We start from the raw sequence: 21,019 nt of genomic DNA, 5'->3' as shown, positions 1-21,019 counted from the left end.
GAAGGGAAGCGTGACAAGCTCCGGGCAGGAGATGGGCTCGCGTAGAGGTACCAGAAGTTTAACGGTTTCACCTAAGCCACAGCTCATCCTCTCTTGGGACAGCCTTCCGCCGACATTAAAACGATGCGTGAACTTGCGAAAAACTGTGGCAGGCACGGAGGGGAGGGAGGGAGCGAAAAAAGAAGCCAGAAACGGATATTTTCTCCTTCTCGTGAAGGGGGGAGGATCTGGTGCTTTCCGGCTCGGGCTCCTTTTCTCCCTTTTCCTGCTTGGGTTTCGGGACGCCTTCGTGAAAACCCCGCCCCTGGCTATGGGCGAAGCGACCAGGAAGAAGCAGGAGGTGAGAGGAAGCCCGGATTCTGGAGCTCCTCGCCTTCTCTGGGCTTGGAAGTCCGGCAGGAAGGGAAGGGGAGGAGGCGGCAGCGCGGCTGTGGCTCTGTTTTCACACACACACACACTCCCTTCTTCTGCTTTGCTCTGTGAAAGGGCTTCACTGCCGAAGCATTTTGGTTTAAAAAAAAAAAACACACAACACCGTCCCTTTCTCTCTCCAGTTAACAGGGCCAACCCAAGTGGTGCATTTTATCTGGGGGACGACACACACACACACACACACACACACGACACGTGCGGCAGGAGGAGCGGCGTCCTCCACCCTCTCGGCTGCCACAAACGCCACGGAACGAGGGAATCTCCTTTTGGGGGGGGGTGAGACGCTGACACAAAAAGGGCAAGCAGTGGCCGCGTGAGGCGGCCTTGAGAGCTCCAAACGACCTACCGTACTCCGTTTTCACACACACACATACCCTCCTTTCTTCTGCTTTGCTCTATGAAAGGGCTTCACTGCCGAAGCATTTTGGTTTTTAAAAAAAAAAAAAACACCGTCCCTTTCTCTCTCCAGTTAACAGGGCCAACCCAAGCGGTGCATTTTATCTGGGAGATGACACACACACAGGAAAGTGTGCAGCTGGGGGGCTGGGGAGGAGAGAGCATCTACCGTTCCTCACGGGAGGCACTTCGAGCCCCGCCGTATCTGAGAGGCTCTTAGTCGCCGAGCGGTTTTGTTTTTTAAAGCCGAAGGGCTCGGGGCTGAGGGCAGAAGAAGGGCTACGGTCGTTAACGCCGTCCGCCTGAACCTCGCTGCATCCGGCTCTTTAACGAGGGGGTCCCTTTTGCTCCTAGCGTTTGCGAAACTGTGGCTCTGGGAACTATAAAAGGGGATAAACAAGTTTGGAGGCTCCGTCGTCGCCTCTGCCGCTTCCTCGCTCTGCCAACTGGCTGGGTGTCGAGAAGGTGCCAAAGAGGAAGAGATCAAATGAATCACCCGAACAATAACAAAGGAGCGGAGAAAGCACCAGATCCTCCCCCCTTCACGAGAGGGAGAAATCCGTTTCTGGCTTCTTTTTTTGCTCCCTTCTGGCAGGCACGGGAGAGGAAGCGCCGGAGGAGACGCCTAGAGCACCTATGGAGGTCCGATAAATCCGAATCGAACCGAGCACTCTTAACAACTTGCATCAAGGAGTACATCAGGGCACTTAGGACAGCAAAAAGATCGTATATTGCCACCTTGGTTGCGTCCGCTGAGTCTCGCCCAGCCGCCCTGTTTAGGATAACCCGTTCCCTCCTAAATAGGAGAGATACGGGGGACTCCTTGCAGGGTAGGGCTGAAGACTATGTCCAGTTCTTAGCGGACAAAGTTGCTCGGTTTCAGTCGGATTTGGACTCCACCTTTGCAGATCCAGCCGAGGCACAGGAGGATAATTTGGCGGACCATCGCTGGGTTGAGTTTCAGGATCTAAACCAAGGAGGCCTCTGGGATCCGCCACCTCGGAGCGGCCGTAGTGGCGCAATCCGGTCAAGGGACTCCGATGCTGCCGAGTGCCAGGCAGCAACCAGAGTCTCCACCGGACTGTGGGCGAGAGTATCAGGAATAACCCCAAGCTCCGTCTGGAACCTCAAGGGGTCCATAAGTTGCCTGGGGCGGAACCACCTGGTCAGTTCCTCCTCCCTACAGTGGGGGTTTGGTCTCCGGAAGTCAAGCCTCAGTAGGCAGTGGTCTGACCACGACAGGGGTATGATCTCATTACCCCTCAAACCAAGATCACAAGTCCACTGCTCCGAGAGGAATACAAGGTCGAGCATGTGACCCGCTGAGTGGGTTGGGCCCCGAATTACCTGGGTCAAGCCCATGGCTGTCATGGAAGCCATGAACTCCTGCGCCCCATCAGAGTGTTCACCGAGCGAAGGCAAATTGAAATCCCCCAGGACCATAAGCCTGGGGAACTCAATTGCTAGCTCGGCTACCGACTCGAGGAGCGAGGGGAGGGCTGCTGCAACGCTGTTGGGAGGCAGGTACATTACACCATGATGGTACACCAACGCACTGTTGGTGCGTATGCGGGAGTGGTCCGAGGAGGCTTTAATAGACAGTTTTATGAATGGCCTGAACCAAGATATATACCACAACTGTGTTAACAGAAGGGCCCCACACAACCTGCAACGTTGGTACGAGCTGGCAGCAGATGTGGAGATTGACCTAGCCAGGAATAAATACTGGGGAGACAGTGATAAAGGTAAAAATCTGGGAAATGTTTCCAGGAGACCAAATACTGAATGCGACCTCTATGTTTTCTGGAGTCTACGATTTCTTTAACTTCAAAATGTTGCTCTCCCTCAATAAGAAGAGGGACCGGAGGTGAAGGTTGAGGCGGACGAAAGGAAGAAGTGTGTTCTGGTTTCAACAAGTTCACATGAAATACAGGAAAAATTCTTCTAAGGTTCTTCAGCAGCTCCAACTTCACCGACACAGAATTTATGATTTTTACAATGGGGAACGGACCTAAGTACTTTGGCCCCGGCTTCTTCAATTTTTGGGTGGTTTGTAGGAACTTGGTGGACAAAAACATTCTATCCCCAAGTTGGTACTCTTTAGGTTTAACCCTTTTCTTATCCACCTGCTTTTTGTGAGTCTGGTGAGCCGCATCTAATGCTTTGCGGGTCATTGGCCAAAATTGCTGAATTTGATCATTTCCCTCTAGGAAGTGTCGCCAGGTCATCACAGCCCATCTAGCAGCAAAAGCTTCCTTTTCCCATATGGCCCATCTCCTTTCTATCTCTGTAAGCTTACGTGAGGTGTAAGCGCATGGTTGCAATTTACCCTCGGCATTACAATACAATAGCAGAGTTGGAAGGGACCTTGGAGGTCTTCTAGTCCAACCCCCTGCCTAGGCAGGAAACCCTATACTATTTCAGACAAATGGCTATCCAACTTCTTCTTAAAGACTTCAAAGTTGGGGCATTCACAACTTCTGGAGGCAAGTTGTTCCACTGATTAATTGTTCTAACTGTCAGGAAATTTCTCCTTAGTTCTAAGTTGCTTCTCTCCTTGATTAGTTTCCACCCATTGCTTCTTGTTCTACCCTCAGGTGCCTGGGAAAATAGTTTGACTCCCTCTTCTTTGTGGCAACCCCTGAGATTTTGGAACACTGCTATCATGTCTCCCTTAGTCCTTCTTTCTATTAAACTAGACATACCCAGTTCCTGCACCCGTTCTTCATATGTTTTAGTGTCCAGTGCCCTAATCATCATTGTTGCACTTCTCTGCACTCTTTCTAGAGTCTCCACATCTTTTCTACATTGTGGGGACCAAAACTGAATGCAGTATTTCAAGTGTGGCCTTACCAAGGCCTTATAAAGTGGTATTAACACTTCACGTGATCTTGATCCTCTCCCTCTGTTTATGCAGCATAGAACTGTGTAGGCTAAAAAAGCTGCCAAAAAGACAGCTGTTGCACATTGCTGGCTCATATTTAAATGGTTGTCCATTAGGACTCCAAGATCCCTTTCACAGTTATTACTGTTGAGCAAGGTTCCACCTATACTGTATCTATGCATTTCGTTTTTGTTGCCTAAATGTAGAACCTTACTCTTTTCAGCACTGAATTTCATTTTATTAGATACTGCCCAATGTTCAAGTCTGTCAAGATCCTTCTGTATCTTTAGCCTATCTTCTGGAGTGTTGGCTATTCCTGCCAGCTTGGTGTCATCTGCAAATTTGATGAGTTCCCCATTTATTCCCTCATCCAAATCATTGATGAAGATGTAGAAGAGTACTGGGCCCAAAACAGACCCTGTTTTGGGCCTAGTACTGGGGTACTCAACTGCATACTTCCCTCCATGAAGATGCAGTTCTATTGAGGACTACATGATCAGTGCGGTTGGTCAGCCAGTTACAAATCCATTTGGTGGTGATGCCATCTAACCCACATTCTTCTACTTTATCTAGTAGTAGGTTATAGTCTACCTTATCAAATGCCTTACTAAAATCCAAGTAAACTATATCGACGGCATTCCTCTGGTCCACTGTCACATTATCAAAGAATGCAATAAGATTAGTATGGCATGATCTGTTTTTGACAAACCCATGTTGGCTTTTGGCTATTACTTTGTTTGTTTCTAGGTGTTCGCTAATTTGTTGTTTGATTATGTTTTCCAGAATCTTTCCTGGCATTGAGGTCAGGCTGATAGGTCTGTAGTTTCCTGGATCTGTTTGTTCCCCTCTTTTGAAGATGGGAACCACATCAGCTCTTTTCCAGTCCTCTGGTGGTTCCCCGGTGTTCCAGGATCTCTGAAAGATATACTTCAGTGGTTCTGAGATCTCGTCTGCCAGTTCCTTCAGAACCCTGGGGTATAATCCGTCTGGTCCTGGAAATTTGAATTCATCTAGGGTAGACAGGTGCTCACTTACCATTTTCTTCCTTATTTCAACTTGTGTTCCTAATCTGATTTTTGTGGTGCTGTTTTTGATAGGTTGGACTGTTTTATGCCTATGCGTAAAGACAGATGGAAAACATGAGTTAAATAATTCTGCTTTCTTCCTGTTGCTTGTCACCTACTTGCCACTTTCTCCCAGCAATGGACCAATTGTTTCCTTAATTTTTTTCTTGTTTTTAACATGTTGGAAGAAACTTTTTTTTATTTTTTACTTTTGTGGCAAGCCTTTCTTCATTGTGAGCCTTAGCTTTCCTCACTTCATCTTTACATGTTCGGGCTATTTGCTGATATTTGTTCTACTACTTGTGTTTGCATAATGCCTTAATTATATCCTCCACTTTCCACTTTTTATACTTACCTTTTTTGTCTTTCAATTTGCCAGAGAGTTCTTTATGGATCCAGTAGAGGGCACTTTAAGTCCTGAGTGGTCATCATCTGAATCGGTTTCACTTTCTCCCATGGAAGAGGAGGGTTCCTTCTCCTGGCCTGGAGAAAGGACATCAACACCTTCCACGCTTTCCAGGGCAGTTTCACAGCGTCTCCCTAGTTGCCAGCCAGGTTCCTCCCTACCAGCCAGGGTCAGTTTTGGGACATGTCTAGCGTAGCAGTTGGGTTCCCAATGCCCCTCCTTTCCTGCTTTTGGTGCCTCCTCAGATCTCCCCCGCATGCGCACCAACAGCTCACAAAACTCCTGTGTGTACTCAGCCTCAGGCCTCCCCTCCTGGGTTAAGGGTTTCATCCTGCTTTTCACCTTTTGATTTGGGCGGTGAAAACGTTTCCTCAAGGCAGTCATAAACCCCTTGTAATCCCTCAGCAGGAGGGAATGATCATTATGCAAGGCTACCATCCAGGCAGCCGCTTTTCCTTCCAAAGCCATAGTAACACTTCTCACTTTGGCAACTTCCGACAAAAAACCTCCCCAAACTCCTGCATGTAATTCCAAACTTGCAGTAAAAAAAACCCCAGTTCTTTGGGATCTCCTCTGTACTTCACTCCACGTGGAAGATCTGAGCATTTGGTGCCTTTGGGGGTTTCCCTCCTCCTTGGGGGAGCATGACCTGCTGCTGTGGCTGGGGCCCCTCCCTCTTGCCCAGCTCCGGTAGCTGTTTTCAGGGACGTTTCAGGGCTAATCAGGTTTTCTGCTCCTCCCTCCGCCTGCTCGGCTAATCCACTTTCCCTTTCAGCAAGACTTACATGGACGTGTCGTCGCTCCCAAACCTCCTAAAGAAGATGTAAAGCATGTGTCATCATGACAGCCTCTCTTTCAGCTGCCTGCCAGTCATCTTCTGGTTTTCCGCTGGTTGTGACCCTTGCCATTACCTTCTCCTGTTTGCTGCAGGAGTTAGATATTTGGGTGCTCCCCCCACGGAAACTTTTAACTCCGGGATGGGTGCGAGCTGAGACCTTGCTTAATGTCAGGCATGCCTTCCTCAATAACCAAGAAAGAAAACTCCTAACCCCATTGTTTGTGGAATTAAAATACTTTTACTGGTTATGAAAAGATAGCTACGAAAGAAAAGCAAGGTCTGAGTCAGAAAAGCGCAAAATCTTACATATCAAACATTGCCCAGCCCCCTCCCTCCAACAACCCCCACCCCATTGCCCACTGCAACTCCCTTAGGTATCATGTGGGTTACATCTCCAAGAACCATCATCAGGTTGGTATGCAGGACGGTTGGCCTTGACCAGGTCCAAACATCGGCCAATAACATGATCAGAAGATGGTGAGAACAAAACTCCCTTTATGACAATTATCTTGAATGTCCAGTCCTAGGAAGATTGGCAACTGTCTTGAATGTTTCCTCTTCTGAATAATCTTCCTCAGTGTAGAATGATGGATTTTAAATTACCGTATTTTTTTGAGTATAAGATGCACCAAGACTTTGAAAAGGCAAATTTTTTTAAAAAGTTTTTGCACTCTGCAGATCACCCAAAAATGGCCCATTTCTCGCATAAACTGGGCCATTTTTGTATCCAAAAAGGGCATGCACAGCCTTTAGGGGGCTTATTGACTGCTCCTGGGGGCTGGGGGAGCAAAAATGAGCGAAAAACGGCCCGTTTTAGCTCATATCTGCCCTCGCCTGCTCTCAGGAGCACTTTGGAAGCCTCCTAAAGGCTATGCACAGCCATTTTGGTGAAGCAGGCAGGGTTACAGGAGGCCAAAAATGTTGTATTTGCTGTATAAGATGCACCCAGATTTTCACCTTTTTTAAAGGGAAAAGGCTGCATCTTATACTCCAAAAAATATATCTGGAAATAGCCTTTTAAATCTTCAAAAATTGATGTACAGCAACAATTGCTTTTCTAAGATCATTACTCTTTGCCATTGTTTTAACACACACCTCAATGTCAGAGACTAGGAAACTCCTACACTTTGGCTTTTATAGATGTAGTCTCTATCTCTGACCCGTGTTGCAACGTGAATCAAGTAAATGCAGTCTTACTGAAGTACTAATGCAAATCTCTGGCATTTTTCATGTTTCAGCTAAGCATGAAAAAATTAAGTTTTGATTCAAAGCAAAATTGTGGTTGCATGATTGCATTTCCATTTTTAGTGTTTTTAAATTTTATAACACCTGTGTTTGAAAACAACTCTTTGCGCTGCTAAGAATTCATTGATTGACCCAGTCAACAACCAATTTCTTCATTGAATGGATATTTGAACTTGGATCTGGGTAGTTTTCCATGTGTCAAATGAATCATGATTAATGTAAAATTATTGTAGGATTGTGGCATGTTTGCTATTTCATTGCAACATAAGCTCTTTTCTTTTTTCCTCCTCTTCTGCAACCATTTTATGCACAATTAAAGATAAACTTTTATTTGAATTTATAGACAAAGAAGATGGCAATAGGAGCACTCTGAACACTGAGGATAACAAGCAACATTGAAAAGGAAAACAAATCAGTCCGGAAATCAAAATATTTTCCATTCCCTTCAGAGAGCTGCACAATTCTCCAACTTCCTCAGCAGGTGAGAGAGAAAATCAAGAAGAGATTTCTAGCTGGGAAACATAGAGTGTGAATTCAAGCATATATTACATGAATGGTCAAGGGAGATTATTTTTCCATTCAGCAAAAGAGGGAAATATCTGGAAGTTACTGGGGAGGAAAAGGACAATTGGAAAACCACGTGGAACAGACAGTGTGACAGGCAATGCTCTGGGAGGAAGAAAACGGCTTGAAACAAAACACCATCAAACAAGGGACCATCCATATTTTTGATCTCTTCAGGAATATAAGTTGTGGAAAAGATCCATAGACGTGCCAGTTGTGTGAAAGTTACAACTTGCAAATCATAGTTGATTACGCATGAGAGGATCCAGACTGGAGAAAAGCCATACAAATACTTTGAATGTGACAAAACCTTTGGTCACAACAGCTCCGTTTTGTTTCATGGAACGACCCACACAACAGAAGCCCTAAAAGTGCTCCCAATGCAGATAAATGCTTTAGCAAGTATGGCAACGTGGACTCACACCAAGGAGAAACTGTTTGAATGTCCTGAATGTGGGAAATGTTTCTGTGATAAATCCAGCCTGGTGAAACACCATAGGACTCACGCAGGAGAGAAACCCTTTCAATGTCCTGATTGTGGGAAAAGTTTCAGTTGGAATTCCAACCTGTTGACACACCAGATGACTCACACAGGAGAGAAACCCTTTGAATGTCCTGATTGTGGAAAACGTTTTAATCATCATTCCAGCCTGGTGACACACCAAAGGACTCACACAGGAGAGAAACCATTTGAGTGTCCTGATTGTGAGAAAAGCTTTAGTCAAAATTCTCACCTTGTTTCACACCAGAGGATTCACACAGGAGAGAAACCCTTTGAGTGTCCTGATTGTGGTAAAAGTTTTAGTGACAATTCCAGCCTGGTGAAACACCAGAGGACTCACACAGGAGAGAAACCCTTTAAATGTCCTGATTGTGGAAAAAGCTTTAGTCAAAATTCTCATCTCGTTTCACACCAGAGGATTCACACAGGAGAGAAACCCTTTGAGTGTCCTGATTGTGGAAAAAGCTTTAATCAAAATTCTCATCTCGTTTCACACCAGAGGATTCACACAGGAGAGAAACCCTTTGAGTGTCCTGATTGTGGAAAAAGCTTTAGTCAAAATTCTCACCTCGTTTCACACCAGAGGATTCATACAGGAGAGAAACTCTTTGAGTGTCCTGATTGTTGTAAAAGTTTTAGTCACTATTCCAGCCTGGTGACACACCAAAGGACTCACACACGAGAGAAACCATTTGAGTGTCCTGATTGTGGTAAAAGTTTTAGTGACAATTCCAGCCTGGTGAAACATCAGAGAACTCACACAGGAGAGAAACCGTTTGAATGTCCTGATTGTGGGAAAAGTTTTAGTCGGATTTCCAACCTGGTGATACACCAAAGGATTCACACAGGAGAGAAACCCTTTGAGTGCCCTGATTGTGGGAAAAGCTTCAGTAACAATTCTAACCTGGTGATACACAGGAGGAGTCACACAGGAGAGAAACCCTTTGAGTGTCCTGATTGTGGTAAAAGTTTCAATACCACTTCCAAGCTGGTGACACACCAGAGGGTTCATACAGGAGTGAAACCCTTTGAGTGTCCTGATTGTGGGAAATGTTTCAGTCGGAATTGTAGTCTCGTTGGACACCAGAGGGTTCACACAGGAGAGAAACCCTTTGAGTGTTCTGATTGTGGTAAAAGTTTTAGTCACTATTCCAGCATGGTGACACACCAAAGGACTCACACAGGAGAGAAACCATTTGAGTGTCCTGATTGTGGGAAAAGCTTTAGTCAAAATTCTCACCTCGTTTCACACCAGAGAATTCACACAGGAGAGAAACCGTTTGAGTGTCCTGATTGTGAGAAATGTTTCAGTGAGAATTCTTGTCTGGTTAGACACCAGAGAATTCACATAGGAGAGAAACCCTTTGAGTGTCCTGATTGTGAGAAATGTTTCAGGGAGAATTCTAACCCTTAGAATTAGTTAAGGATTGTATGATAAAGTGGGCTCAAAATATTGAAGAACCAATAATGTTGGACACATGGGAAAGAATTTGGGTAAGAAATGTGAAATTTACACAAGCCCAAAACCTGAGAGAAAATTTTTACAAGATGTTCTATAGATGGCATTTAGATCCTAAAAGGTTGGCTTCTATGTACTCGAATTTACAACCCAAATGTTGGAGATGTGGTTCTCTCAATGCTACATATTTCTATATATGGTGGACTTGCCAAAAGGTTAAGGCATTTTGGATAAAAAATATGATGGATTATGCAAAATATTTTTAAAAGAAGGATAAAGTTTACTCCTCAGTTATTTTTGTTAGGTATAATTACTGACTGTACAGCGGTAGAGATTAACTTGATTTTGCACTTAATAACGGCAGCAAGACTGTTGGTGGCGCAATACTGGAAGAAGGAAGACTTGCCAACAATTCAAGAATGGACATTGAAAGTCACAAATTTAGCCAAGATGGCTAAAATATCTGCATATCTTAAAGACCACTCAAATGAGAGATATAAACGAGACTGGAAAAAATGGATTGATTACATACAAAATAAATAAATACGGGACTAAGAAATTTCAGATAGCCTATGCTTAAGATCAGGAATGATTTAAATTGTTTAAAGTTAGCTTAGCAAGGAGGAGCTAAGCTCAATATAAAGATATTATTAATTTCTAATTCTTTTTTTTCCTCAATATATTTTAGACTCTGTTTGCTAAAAATCTATACTGTGTACGGGTTCTGGGAAGTCGGGGGGGGGGAGGTAGGTTGTGGGGGTTTGGGGGGGAGAGTGTGGGGGGAGAGGGATATATATCAGGTTAGATAAGATGTGTTAGATCTCAATGTAATTTGACTCCACATGTATACTGTTTTTTTTTTCTTTTTACTTTTTCTTTAAAAATAGGATAGGCCAAGTATATTGACATGTAGCGTAAATACACCAAGGAGAGGAGGAGTGGGAAAGAAGAAAGACGGGCAGAGAGGGATGGGAGAGAGGGTGGGGGGGAGATGAGAAGGATGGGGGGGGGAGTGGATTGTGGAGAGAGGAGTGGTAGAGGGGGAGGGGAAGTAGAATAGAGGGGGATGATAGAGGGAAGATAGAAAGTTGGAGGGTGGTGGAAGAAAGAGGTGTATGGAGAGCGGAAGAGCTATATTGGGTTTCTATTTTCTGGGGCATTGTTGACAAGAGGAATTGATGTAATTATTGTTTAATGGTGTATGGTGTGGGCTATGTAAAGTATACATGTGAGTGCGTGTTATGAAAATGAAAATCTAAATAAAATCTGTTGTGGAAAAAAAAGCAAAAGGAGAGAAACCCTTTGAGTGTCCTGATTGTGGGAAAAGTTTCAGTACCAATTCCAGCCTGGTGATGCATAGGAGGACTCACACAGGAGAGAAACCCTTTAAATGTCCTGATTGTGGGAAATGTTTCAGTCAGAATTCTAGTCTGGTTAAACACCAGAACACTCACACAGGAGAGAAACCCTTTGAGTGTCCTGATTGTGGGAAAAGCTTCAGTAACAGTTCTAACCTGGTGATACACAGGAGGAGTCACACAGGAGATAAACCCTTTGAGTGTCCTGATTGTGGTAAAAGTTTCAATACCAATTCCAAGCTGGAGGGTTCACACAGGAGAGAAACCCTTTGAGTGTCCTGATTGTGGTAAAAGTTTCAATACCAATTCCAAGCTGGAGGGTTCACACAGGAGTGAAACCCTTTGAGTGTCCTGATTGTGGTAAAAGTTTCAATACCAATTCCAGACTGGTGACACACCAGAGGGTTCACACAGGAGAGAAACCCTTTGAGTGTCCTGATTGTGGGAAACATTACAGTCAGAATTCCAGCCTGGTGAGTCCCCAGAGGACTCACACAGGGGGGAATCCTTATGAGTGTCCAGACAGTGGGGAAGATCTCGTAGTAGGGTTAACCTTATAAATTATGTCCTTATACACAGAGGAGAGAAACCATTTGAGTGCCCTGAGTGTGACCTTTGCTTCAGAAAACATTCCACCCGTACACTTTCAGCATAAGAAGTTTCTGAATTTACTTTTTTTTTTTTTTTGCAGAAATTCTGTAATTATGCAAAAATCTTTTTTGGAGTGTTATATGCATTCTTATGGTGATAGATGATAGAAATGCCAAATACAGGTTGTAGTGAACCAGAGTTGTGTGATTCTCTTCTATGTCCTTTTGACCAGCAAATTCAATATGGAAGCCAGATTACCTTAACAACCACGTAACTAATAACAGCAATGATTCACTTATCTGTAACAAGACAAGTGGTTCAATTGGAGCAAAACTTACTTAACAGATGTCTCACTTAGCAAGTGAAATTTTGGGATCCTTTGTTGCAAGTGAAGGACTACCTGTATTTACCCCACATCTCCTTCCTTCTGTCCTGCGTCGTAATTCATATTCTCCAACTAGGCTGTAGACATGAGATCTGACTCCGGCCGAAGGCATGCATGGAATTTTCCCTTTCATGCCAGCCTGATAATAGTCATGGCAACGCTTTAGAAGTTGACATCCGGCTCCCCTCACTTCCCAAAAGCGACCTGTGTGACACAAAGACAATTTGAGTACAGGTATATAACTTAGGGATGTGTCCCTTCCGCAGGCTTGCTTGGATTTTCTGCATGGAATTTTGCTATGAGGCGATCAGCCTGGATATTTCTACTTTTCACCCAAGATGCCTCCGATAATGGGTAGCCCTTCCACTTGATTAAGTATTGGAGTTGTCTCCTGTGCCACCTTGAATCGAGGATTCATTGAACTTCATAATGGGTTTGGCCCCCTATGACCATAGGGCTCGTGTGCTCCTGGAGTAGTGGTCTCAGAGTGGATCCGATCACAGGTTTTAAGAGGCTGCTATGAAACGCTGGGTGTAGCTTCCCCAACAATCAAGGTAGTTTCAATTGCACTGTGACTGGGTTGATGATCTTTACTATAGGGAATGGTCCCATAAACTTCGGCCCCAGTTTCTTGCTAGGCAGTTTTAATCTCAAATATTTTGTGGAGGGGATAAATTGCCTGTAGAAGTTCGCATAACCTAGGAAACTTTGTAGTTGTCTAGGTGTGCGAGCAGGTTGCCAGCCTAAGACGACTTGCACTTTGGCACATCTCTATTCCCTCATTTGACACTCGGTAACCCAGGTAGTCTAACCGTGCACGGTGGAATTCACATTTTGATACCTTGACATACAGGTTGGCTGCCAGAAGTTTTTCCAGAACTTGGCGGACCAGGGGTACGTGGTCATCCATGGTCTCAGTGTAGATAAGAATGTTATCTAGGTAGACGAGGATCCCATTGTAGAGTTGCTCATGCAACACCTTGATTATCAACTCCATGAATACCGCTGGGGCCCCTTGCAGTCCCAAAGGCATCACTTTGAATTGAAAGCTACCTAGGGGGCAGTTGAACGCTGCTTTCCACTCAACTCCCTCTCTGATACGTACTCAGTAGTATGCTTCTCTGAGGTCTAGTTTGGTGAAGACTTTACCCTTGGCCAGATGAGACAGCATGTCCTTCATGAGGGAGACCAGGTAGAGCTTGTGTACAGACAACCCATTTATCCCTCGAAAGTCAACCCACAATCTCATGGTTCCATCTTTTTTTCTATGAACCCCGTTGCTAGGTTTTTGTCTATGTATTTGTGCATCTATTGCATTTCTCGGGGCGTGGGGGCCCTTGATCTCCTAACTCTGCGGGTACCTCCTTGCCACCAGATGGTCGGTCCCCACTTGTCTAGCCAGGAAAGTCCCAGTATGACTGTGTCTGTCATTTTGGGGGCTATTATGAATTGAATTATTTCCCAGTGATCCACTAGTTCTAGTCTCACTGGTTCAGTTAGGTGGGTGGCATAGGCTCCTCCCATTAGGGACCCGTCGACCTGCTTGAACCAGATTGGGTGGGCCAGTTTTTTTGCTCTGATCCCCAATTTCAGGACTGTGGTTAGGTTGATCAAGGACCTTGTGCAGCCTGAGTCTATTAGGGCTTGAAAATTCCCCTGGCTTCCTGTTTTGGGGCTCTGAGGTGTATTGGAAAAAGGAAAGGGTGAATTGATTCACTCACCATTGGGTCATTTTCTCCCTCGTCCTCACTGTCATATGTTTTGGGCGACTGGTTGTCGTTGCCTGGGGTTCCACCACTTTTGTGGGGGGGGAAGGGGTGTCTGGAGCCTGGAGGGCTTTCCCAAACTTGTTGGTGGTCCATTTGGGGCCTCGTTCTGGTCGTGCCCTGGGCGGTGGGGCTGGCCTTGGTTTTGGGGCTGGGGTTGGGCATGCAGCTGCCATGTGGCCCATCTCCCCGCATCTGTAGCATTTTAGCGGAATTCAGGGTGGGCTGGTCTTGGGGCCTGCTGTGGTGCTGTGGTTCCCCGTCGGCTGGGTGGTTTAAGGTTGGGTTGCCCTCTCTATTGTGTGTCCAATTGCTTTCTCATCTCGTTGGTGCACAGCCCGCTGTCGACTTTATTTGGGATGTCGCAGTATGCAGTTACCTGAGCAATTTGCTTGTCCAGGCTTGTTCTGAAAAAATACACCAGCAGCCGCTCTGGTAAAGTGGGTAGCCTTCCTATGACCCTTCTAAATGCATGGATGTGCTCCCTGAATGGGAGGCCTCTCTGCTTTAGGTTGCTGAGTTCCACTTCCGCATATGAGTCCTCCACCTCCTCAAATCTGGCCTCTAACAGTTGCAGGAAGTCATCTATGTCTTGCAGTAGGGGGACTCTCCTCTTGTGGAGGGCGGCTAGCCATTCCCTTGCTTCTCCCTCTAGACCCTCTGCGATGGAATTCATTCCATTAGGTCATTCAGCCCTAATCCCCCAGCCTCCTGTCGCCCTTGGTATGCTTGCGCCTGATCGTGGCACGACAAAACCGCGCTACGCAAAATAGCGGAGATTAAATCGCGTCGCTAAAGTCGCGATGTCATCACCGCGCGTCTTCACCATGGGGACAACAGCGCGGCGACAGAAGGGCATTCTACATACTTCGTTCTTTGCCTCCAAAGGTAGCCCTCCTCCTCCAGCTGACAGCGGCAGCGGGCACGGGGCAAAATGGGCTGCCCCGCCCAGCAGAGGCAGGCCCCCCTCTTCTTCCTCAACAACATCTCCTTGGATGGGCGGCCGCCGCCACCGGGCAAGCCCGCTTCGCCGGCCCCGGGAGAGCCTCAGCCGCCGCCGCTGCCGCGTCCTCCTCCGCTTCCTGCTGCCCCCCGCGGCTGAGCTGGACCCTTCCCACGGGCTGCTGCTGCTGGGCAGCCCACTTTGCCCCGTGCCCGCTGCCGCTGTCAGCTGGAGGAGGAGGGCTACCTTTGGAGGCAAAGAACGAAGCATGTAGAACGCCCTTCTGTCACCGCGCTGTTGTCGCGGCGGTAGGGTCGTTTTTTTCTTAGCGCTTCGGATGCCGCGGATTTGCCTCCGCACTTATGTCGGCGCGGATAAGGGCATCGCGGTTTTGTGGTGGAACCGCGCCTGATAAGGCTGGTCATCTCCTTCACCCCTAGTTCGGAGAGAGGGAGGGGGTTGTCTGCTCTTGGCAGCCTGCCTGCTGTGTGGGAGAGGCACTGGTTGCTGTTTTGGGCTCAACCTTAGTTCCTGCAGGAAGTCATCTATGTCTTCGAGCTCTGGGGGCCCTTGTCATGGAGCTGGGCCACCCACTCTATATGCTGCACCACTTAGCGTTGAATGCTGTGACAGAAAGAAGCCTAACTTTCCCCCCTTCATTCACAGCGAAGCTGCTGCTCCCTTTATGGTCCCCCCTGGCCACATCCCTCCTGGGGGTCAAATTACCTGAAAGGGACAGGCATGCTGCTGCAGCTCCCTTCCAAGGTGGCTCCGAGTTCCTTCCCTTTGCTGCAATTAACAAATTCTTGCACTCTTGGGAACCTTTTCTTTACTGTGCAAGGGTTTTCCGTGCATACAACGGCTGAGAGATGCTCACAGTGGGGCACAATTTGGGTCTACCCTCCACCTCAAGGAAAGGCCCATCAACCACGGTTAGACTCAATAAGCCAGGGGTTGTTCCCTTGACCAGCTCCACCGAAGATCCCCTTCATCCTTTTTGATTCGGTCTGCTTTGCTGCCCGGGGAACAACCGTGCCAAACCGCTCCTGCCCTCAATCCCCGTGAAGCCCTGCTGAACTGGCATGAGAAGCACACGGGGCCCGGGTGGAAGGCAACCTTTTCTGCAGCATCCTCCTCCCCTCTTTGGATTGACCTGCAGCAGAGACGGGCGGGACTCTGCCTTTGCAGAAATGGAGCGGGTGCATGTGCAACAGCCTCGGTATGTCTGTTTGCCATCCCACGGCATCGCCGCCACCCCTCACAGCTCCAGCACAGGGTCTGCATTTCCACCAAGGGCCGTCCGCCCAATGACTGGCCAGGTTGGGCTGGACGCCGACCTCAGAAGGCAAGCAGGCATGGAGGACCGCCAGTAAGGCAATGTGGAAGGCAGGGAAGCACGGCAGTCACCTGCTGGGGCAAAGAGGGTTACTGTAGGCTTTCAGCAACCCCTGCACAAGCTCCATCAGTGCCTGCCATCTCCTCCATCTTTCCCGAGTCTTCCTGCTGCCTGGTAGGCTGGCTAAGCAGTTGGGGTCAGGACCCCAAATAAGCAGCTCCAAATGGAGCAAAAAGTTTCCTGACATTTTAGTAGAGAGTTGGTTTAATGCCAGGGTTCCGAGTAATAGATCCATTGCAAGCAAACCTCAGAGGCAGGTAAATTCCTAAAAGAATATCTTTATTGGAAATATCAAATTGGCACAAATCTGGTTAAAACCAACTCTGAGGGGCCCCTTGTTTTCCTCTCAATCCCAAACAGTCATATACCCCAATCACTGCTGCGTCCGATGGTCTGGTGACATCACTCCTACTTTATCTGGCCAGGTATGAGAACATTCTTGGTTCTCAGGAGAAAATATTTTATTATGACTCCACCATCCCAGCTATCTCTAATCCCCCCTCCTTCTCCCTTGCGCTAATGCGGCAGCACTGATGCCTCAAAATGGCTTCAGCCGGATCAGCTTCAGGGTTGACAGTATTTGCTTATGAATAGAGCTATCTATCTCTTTGTAAGTGCTGACATCTACTGGGGGCTATCAAAGAGTGTAGGGGATGCTTTCTCCCTGTAGGGAAATATAATATTCTGACTTTTAAATATTTCTTCTAGGAGAGGAGTGGGGGCTAAGTTTCTCCAGGACATATTCCTTCACTCCCCAAATTTTATTCCTTTGGCGGTGCATGCTTTAAAACTGGTTCTCCTTTATATTAGGGTTGTTTTGTTATTTTATGGGCATGCTCTTTTCTTGTGTTGTAAGAAATGTCCATCTGGATTCAGTTCCAAGTGGGGAGAAAGACACTGGAAATATAGACGCTGATTGGAAAGATGGTTTTAATAGTGAAGCAGAACCATCAAACATGTGTGATTCTGGGTAGCTGAACACTTGGTTTGATGAGCACATGGACTTTCATACAGTTTCTTCTACAGCATTTTGAAATTTGGAGGCTTGTTTTGTGTATTTTGTTATTTGATTTTAATTACCATATTTTTCAGAGTACAAGACGCCCTGGTGTATAAGACGCACCAAGATTTTGAAGAGGCATTAAAAAAAAAAAAAGCACTCTGCAGACCTCCCAAAAATGGCCGGATTTTTTTTGCGAAAACAGGTTTATTTTTTGTTAAAAAAAAAAAAATGTGCGGAGCTTGCATAGCCTTTAGGAGGGTTGTAGAGTGCTCCTGGGGGCTGGGGGAGCACAAAAAGAAGCAAAAAATGGCCCATTTTCCCTCATTTTTCCTCTCTCCAGTCCCCAGCAGCACTCTACAATCCTCCAAAAATACGGTAGTTGGTCTCCCAAAGGCCAGCAATGATTTGGGGTTTTTAATCTTGTTTAGCAAATGTAATTAATCCTAGATGCTGACTTCCTTGGGGTTCTATTCATGTCTTGAATGGATTACCAAATATGCATTTCTAAAAGTTGCCCCTTTGTTTCTCCTTGGGGCAGAGAGCTGAGGCTTTGAGAATCTTTCTTTATAAACATGTTTCTCCTTTAGGGAAAATATAATATTCTGCCTTTTTAATATTTCCTTATATATATCATTCTTCTAAAGGGGTGTGTGTGTGTTGCTAACTTTCTTCACTTGGAAACAATATGGAACTGATGATGGCACTGCTGTCTTCTGTGATTTTTTTAACCTCTGTGGGAAGGGAACTTCACCAAGTGTTCCATTAGGAAGACCAGTACAGCCCATAACCAAACTGGAAGTCACTAGAATAACAAAGCCAGGATACATTAACAAACCTCCCGAGAATAATTACCGGGATATCTGGACAATTAGAAATAGCTGCAGAGTACAAAATAATACAAAAGACCTAGGAAGTGCAGGAAGAAGTTACCGTTAAGACAGGAAAAGGTCAGAGTGACAACAGACTGATTAGCTCAGGGCAAAGATGTAAAAATCGGAAATACAGTAGAAGACACTAGAGCTCATCCCTGGAAAGTACTTTAGGGCAGAGGAATAACAAAACGCGAGATAGGATTAGAACCGTTAGCAAAGGCACTCACAAAAAGTGATAAAATAATAGTACAAAGAAAACAAAAGGACTTCAAAGAGGAAAATGGTATAAAAAAAATAAACTTACTGTATGACTGGCTCAGCTCAACTAGGAACGCTGATCTACATCACTGTCAGTCTTGCTTTCCTGAAATAATAAAGACAACTTGCTTTCAAACGCAGCTTGCTTCGATCCTAAATTCATTCACTCAGCCAGTGACGTTCTCCCAGCCGGGAAATCCGAACCCGCAGAGGAAACCTTTTTCCATTTAACACCATCTTCAAAAAAGAGGGAAAAAACAAATCCAGGAAATTACAGACAGATCAGCCTGACATTAATACCTGGTAACATCTTGGAAAACATATCCAGACAACAAATCTGTGAACAACTGGAAGGAAACAAAATTATAACCAGTAACCAGTAGGATTGATTTAAAACATTATGCCAAACAAACCTTATTTAATTGTTTGACAAAATGACTAATTAGTGGACCAGCAAAATGCTGTGGATATCATATACTTAGATTTCAGTAAAGCATTTGATAAGGTAGATCACAACCTACAGTAGTGGCCAAAATTGTGGAAACCTTTTGGGAAAAGTTTATTTTTGAGGTTTGATGGCTAATAACACTTTTGGGGGGGGGGGCGGGGAATACCATAAAATTATATATCAGTGAAAAGATATTTTAATCAAGAATGTAATGCAATTACTTTTATGAAATATTTTCTATTAGAATAGCAGTTATAAAGAAGAAAAGTGAAACACGTAGAAAAAATGGTGTAGTGGTGAAGGCACCAGGTTAGAGACAGAGAAACACTCAGTTCCAGTCCCACCTGAAGAGCAAAACCATCTGTTGAACTTTAGCCAGTCCTCTCAAGTTTAGGAAGCAGGAAAGGGGGGAAACCACTCCAAAAACCCTTGCCAGGACATTACAGACTGACCCAAAGGCACTAAAAACGAAGCTAAGTAGCGTCACGTGTCACTACTTCACGGGGCTCAGTTGCAAAGGTGGGTCGCTAGGAATCGAAAAAGCCCGGCTGCCATATAATCACTACAACATCTTCCATAACGCCTTGGTGGAGATTGGACAAGCATGTTTTCCCACCTCCTGTCGCTTGAGGGCGGTGAGGGAACATCTGTGCCTAGAAAGGCATCAATTCAGTAGTGTCAGCCCTGCTTCAGCTTGAAAAAACCATCGAGTACATCATTGCTAGAAAGAATGAGAGTAGAGAAGAAGCTCAGGGGAACTTCCTCTTGGATCGCTTATGGGGGGAAGGAGGTGTGCAGAGCGGCTTTTGTGCTCTTCCCAGGATCGAAGCCGCAGCTTTAAGGTGAGTTGAGGGCGGGTGGGAGGAGAGTCCTGGAGCAAGTCGGGCTGTTCGGTTCCCTCCACGGCCAGGAAGCAGAGAAGCAACTGGGCTGAAGCATCTCAGCTGCTGCTGCTGCAGGTTCCTTCCCTCCCCGAATTTAAGCCCACTGGGGCTGCACGCTATGAAACTGGTGGCTTCAATTTTCCTCCTGCTGGGAAGATTTTAAAAATCTCTCTTAAATTAAGGAGGATTCTTTGGGAATGGCTTCCCTCCAGAGGTTGTGGGTGCTCCCATCACTGGAGGGTTTTAAGAGGAGATTGGACAGCCAATTGCTCAGAATCGAATGGGGTCCCCTGCCTGAACAGAGGATGGACTAGAAGACCTCCAAGGTCCCCCCAAACTCAATTATTCTGTTATGGACCTGATGTTTTCTGGGCAACAAGGTCGGACTAATGTTCCTCTGGTCTTTTCTGGGTTGTTTTGTTTTACTTCCATTTCTAACTAACAAGCACTGTGTTTCCTATTGGTGCCCCCCTCCCTGTATTCACCAGCTTCAACTGTGCTTAACACAGCACATGTCTTAAAAAATGAACGTTTGGAATGTTTTTATTATTCAGTTGTATTCATTTATAAAATTTATTGGCCACCAACCTTACCATGACATAACTATGGAGGGGCTTAGAGACATAAAAGATACATACATATTAAAATACATTAAAGGTACAGATGTAACTTCGCTCTGTCCTGTGGCATCATGCTTCGTGATTGGGTCGCTTAGTGACACAGATTCCAGGCCCATCTGCAGTCAGTAAGTGAGGACTACTTCAATTGGGATGTCACCAAAGGGGTTGTGGAAAGTATTTACTTCCCTTACTTTGAGCTCATGGCTTCAGCTGTTGCTTCAAATCTTGCAGAGGCTTTCGACATCATTTCATCCATTAAAGTCCTCACATCTGTAAAGTTAGTGTCATGCAGATTGACAGGTGTGGCTCAGTAAAATCAAGTGTGTCTGTTGAGAAGCCAATGCTTTTATTTATCTGAACAAAAACTTTCCAATGAAAGTTTCCATGGCCCCAGAAGCCTGTTGAGGCCTGAACTTCAGCCTTGCCATCTGAAAACATGAGCAATCATCAAATTCATCAGGTTCCTGATTAACATTAGTGCAGAAGGTTTGACTGTAACAATTTTAATTATTTTTTCAGGCTTGAAAGGCATGGATTATCTCCCTATTGTAGATGTGTGTATTTTTATTTCCCTCTGAGTGTATTTGTCTGCAAACGTATAATCTCTCATGAGTCATGTGGAAAAGAAAGTATACTCTCCTTGACTTCTATGGTTTTAGGTATCAGGACGTAGTAAAAATCAGTTGGTCCTTAGAAGTTCTTAAA

General features: G+C 45.7%; 1 protein-coding gene and 2 pseudogenes across 2 annotated transcripts in view; all 3 read left to right on the top strand.

Annotated features, from left to right (window-relative positions):
• LOC116504750 (zinc finger protein OZF-like) overlaps positions 1-9,828 on the top strand; it is a 183,981-nt gene extending 174,153 nt beyond the window's left edge. Inside the window, exons 1-2 of one of the 2 annotated variants that reach the window (XM_032211971.1) lie at positions 7,655-7,746; positions 7,849-9,828. In XM_032211971.1, the coding sequence (XP_032067862.1) occupies positions 8,210-9,745 (1,536 nt within the window). In that variant the 5' untranslated portion in view covers positions 7,655-7,746; positions 7,849-8,209 and the 3' untranslated portion in view covers positions 9,746-9,828. Of the gene's footprint in view, positions 1-7,654; positions 7,747-7,848 lie in introns of those variants that run through there. The other variant, XM_032211972.1, reaches the window with a different exon arrangement.
• Positions 7,661-21,019, top strand: part of LOC116502434 — a 34,793-nt pseudogene continuing 21,434 nt past the window's right edge.
• On the top strand, positions 11,089-11,771 carry LOC116504789 (annotated as a pseudogene).

Source organism: Thamnophis elegans, chromosome 2 (genome assembly GCF_009769535.1).
Source record: "Thamnophis elegans isolate rThaEle1 chromosome 2, rThaEle1.pri, whole genome shotgun sequence".
NCBI classification, from domain to species: Eukaryota; Metazoa; Chordata; class Lepidosauria; order Squamata; family Colubridae; genus Thamnophis; species Thamnophis elegans.
The sequence above is the reverse complement of the archived record's forward strand: the minus strand, read 5'-3'. Positions and strand labels throughout refer to the sequence as shown.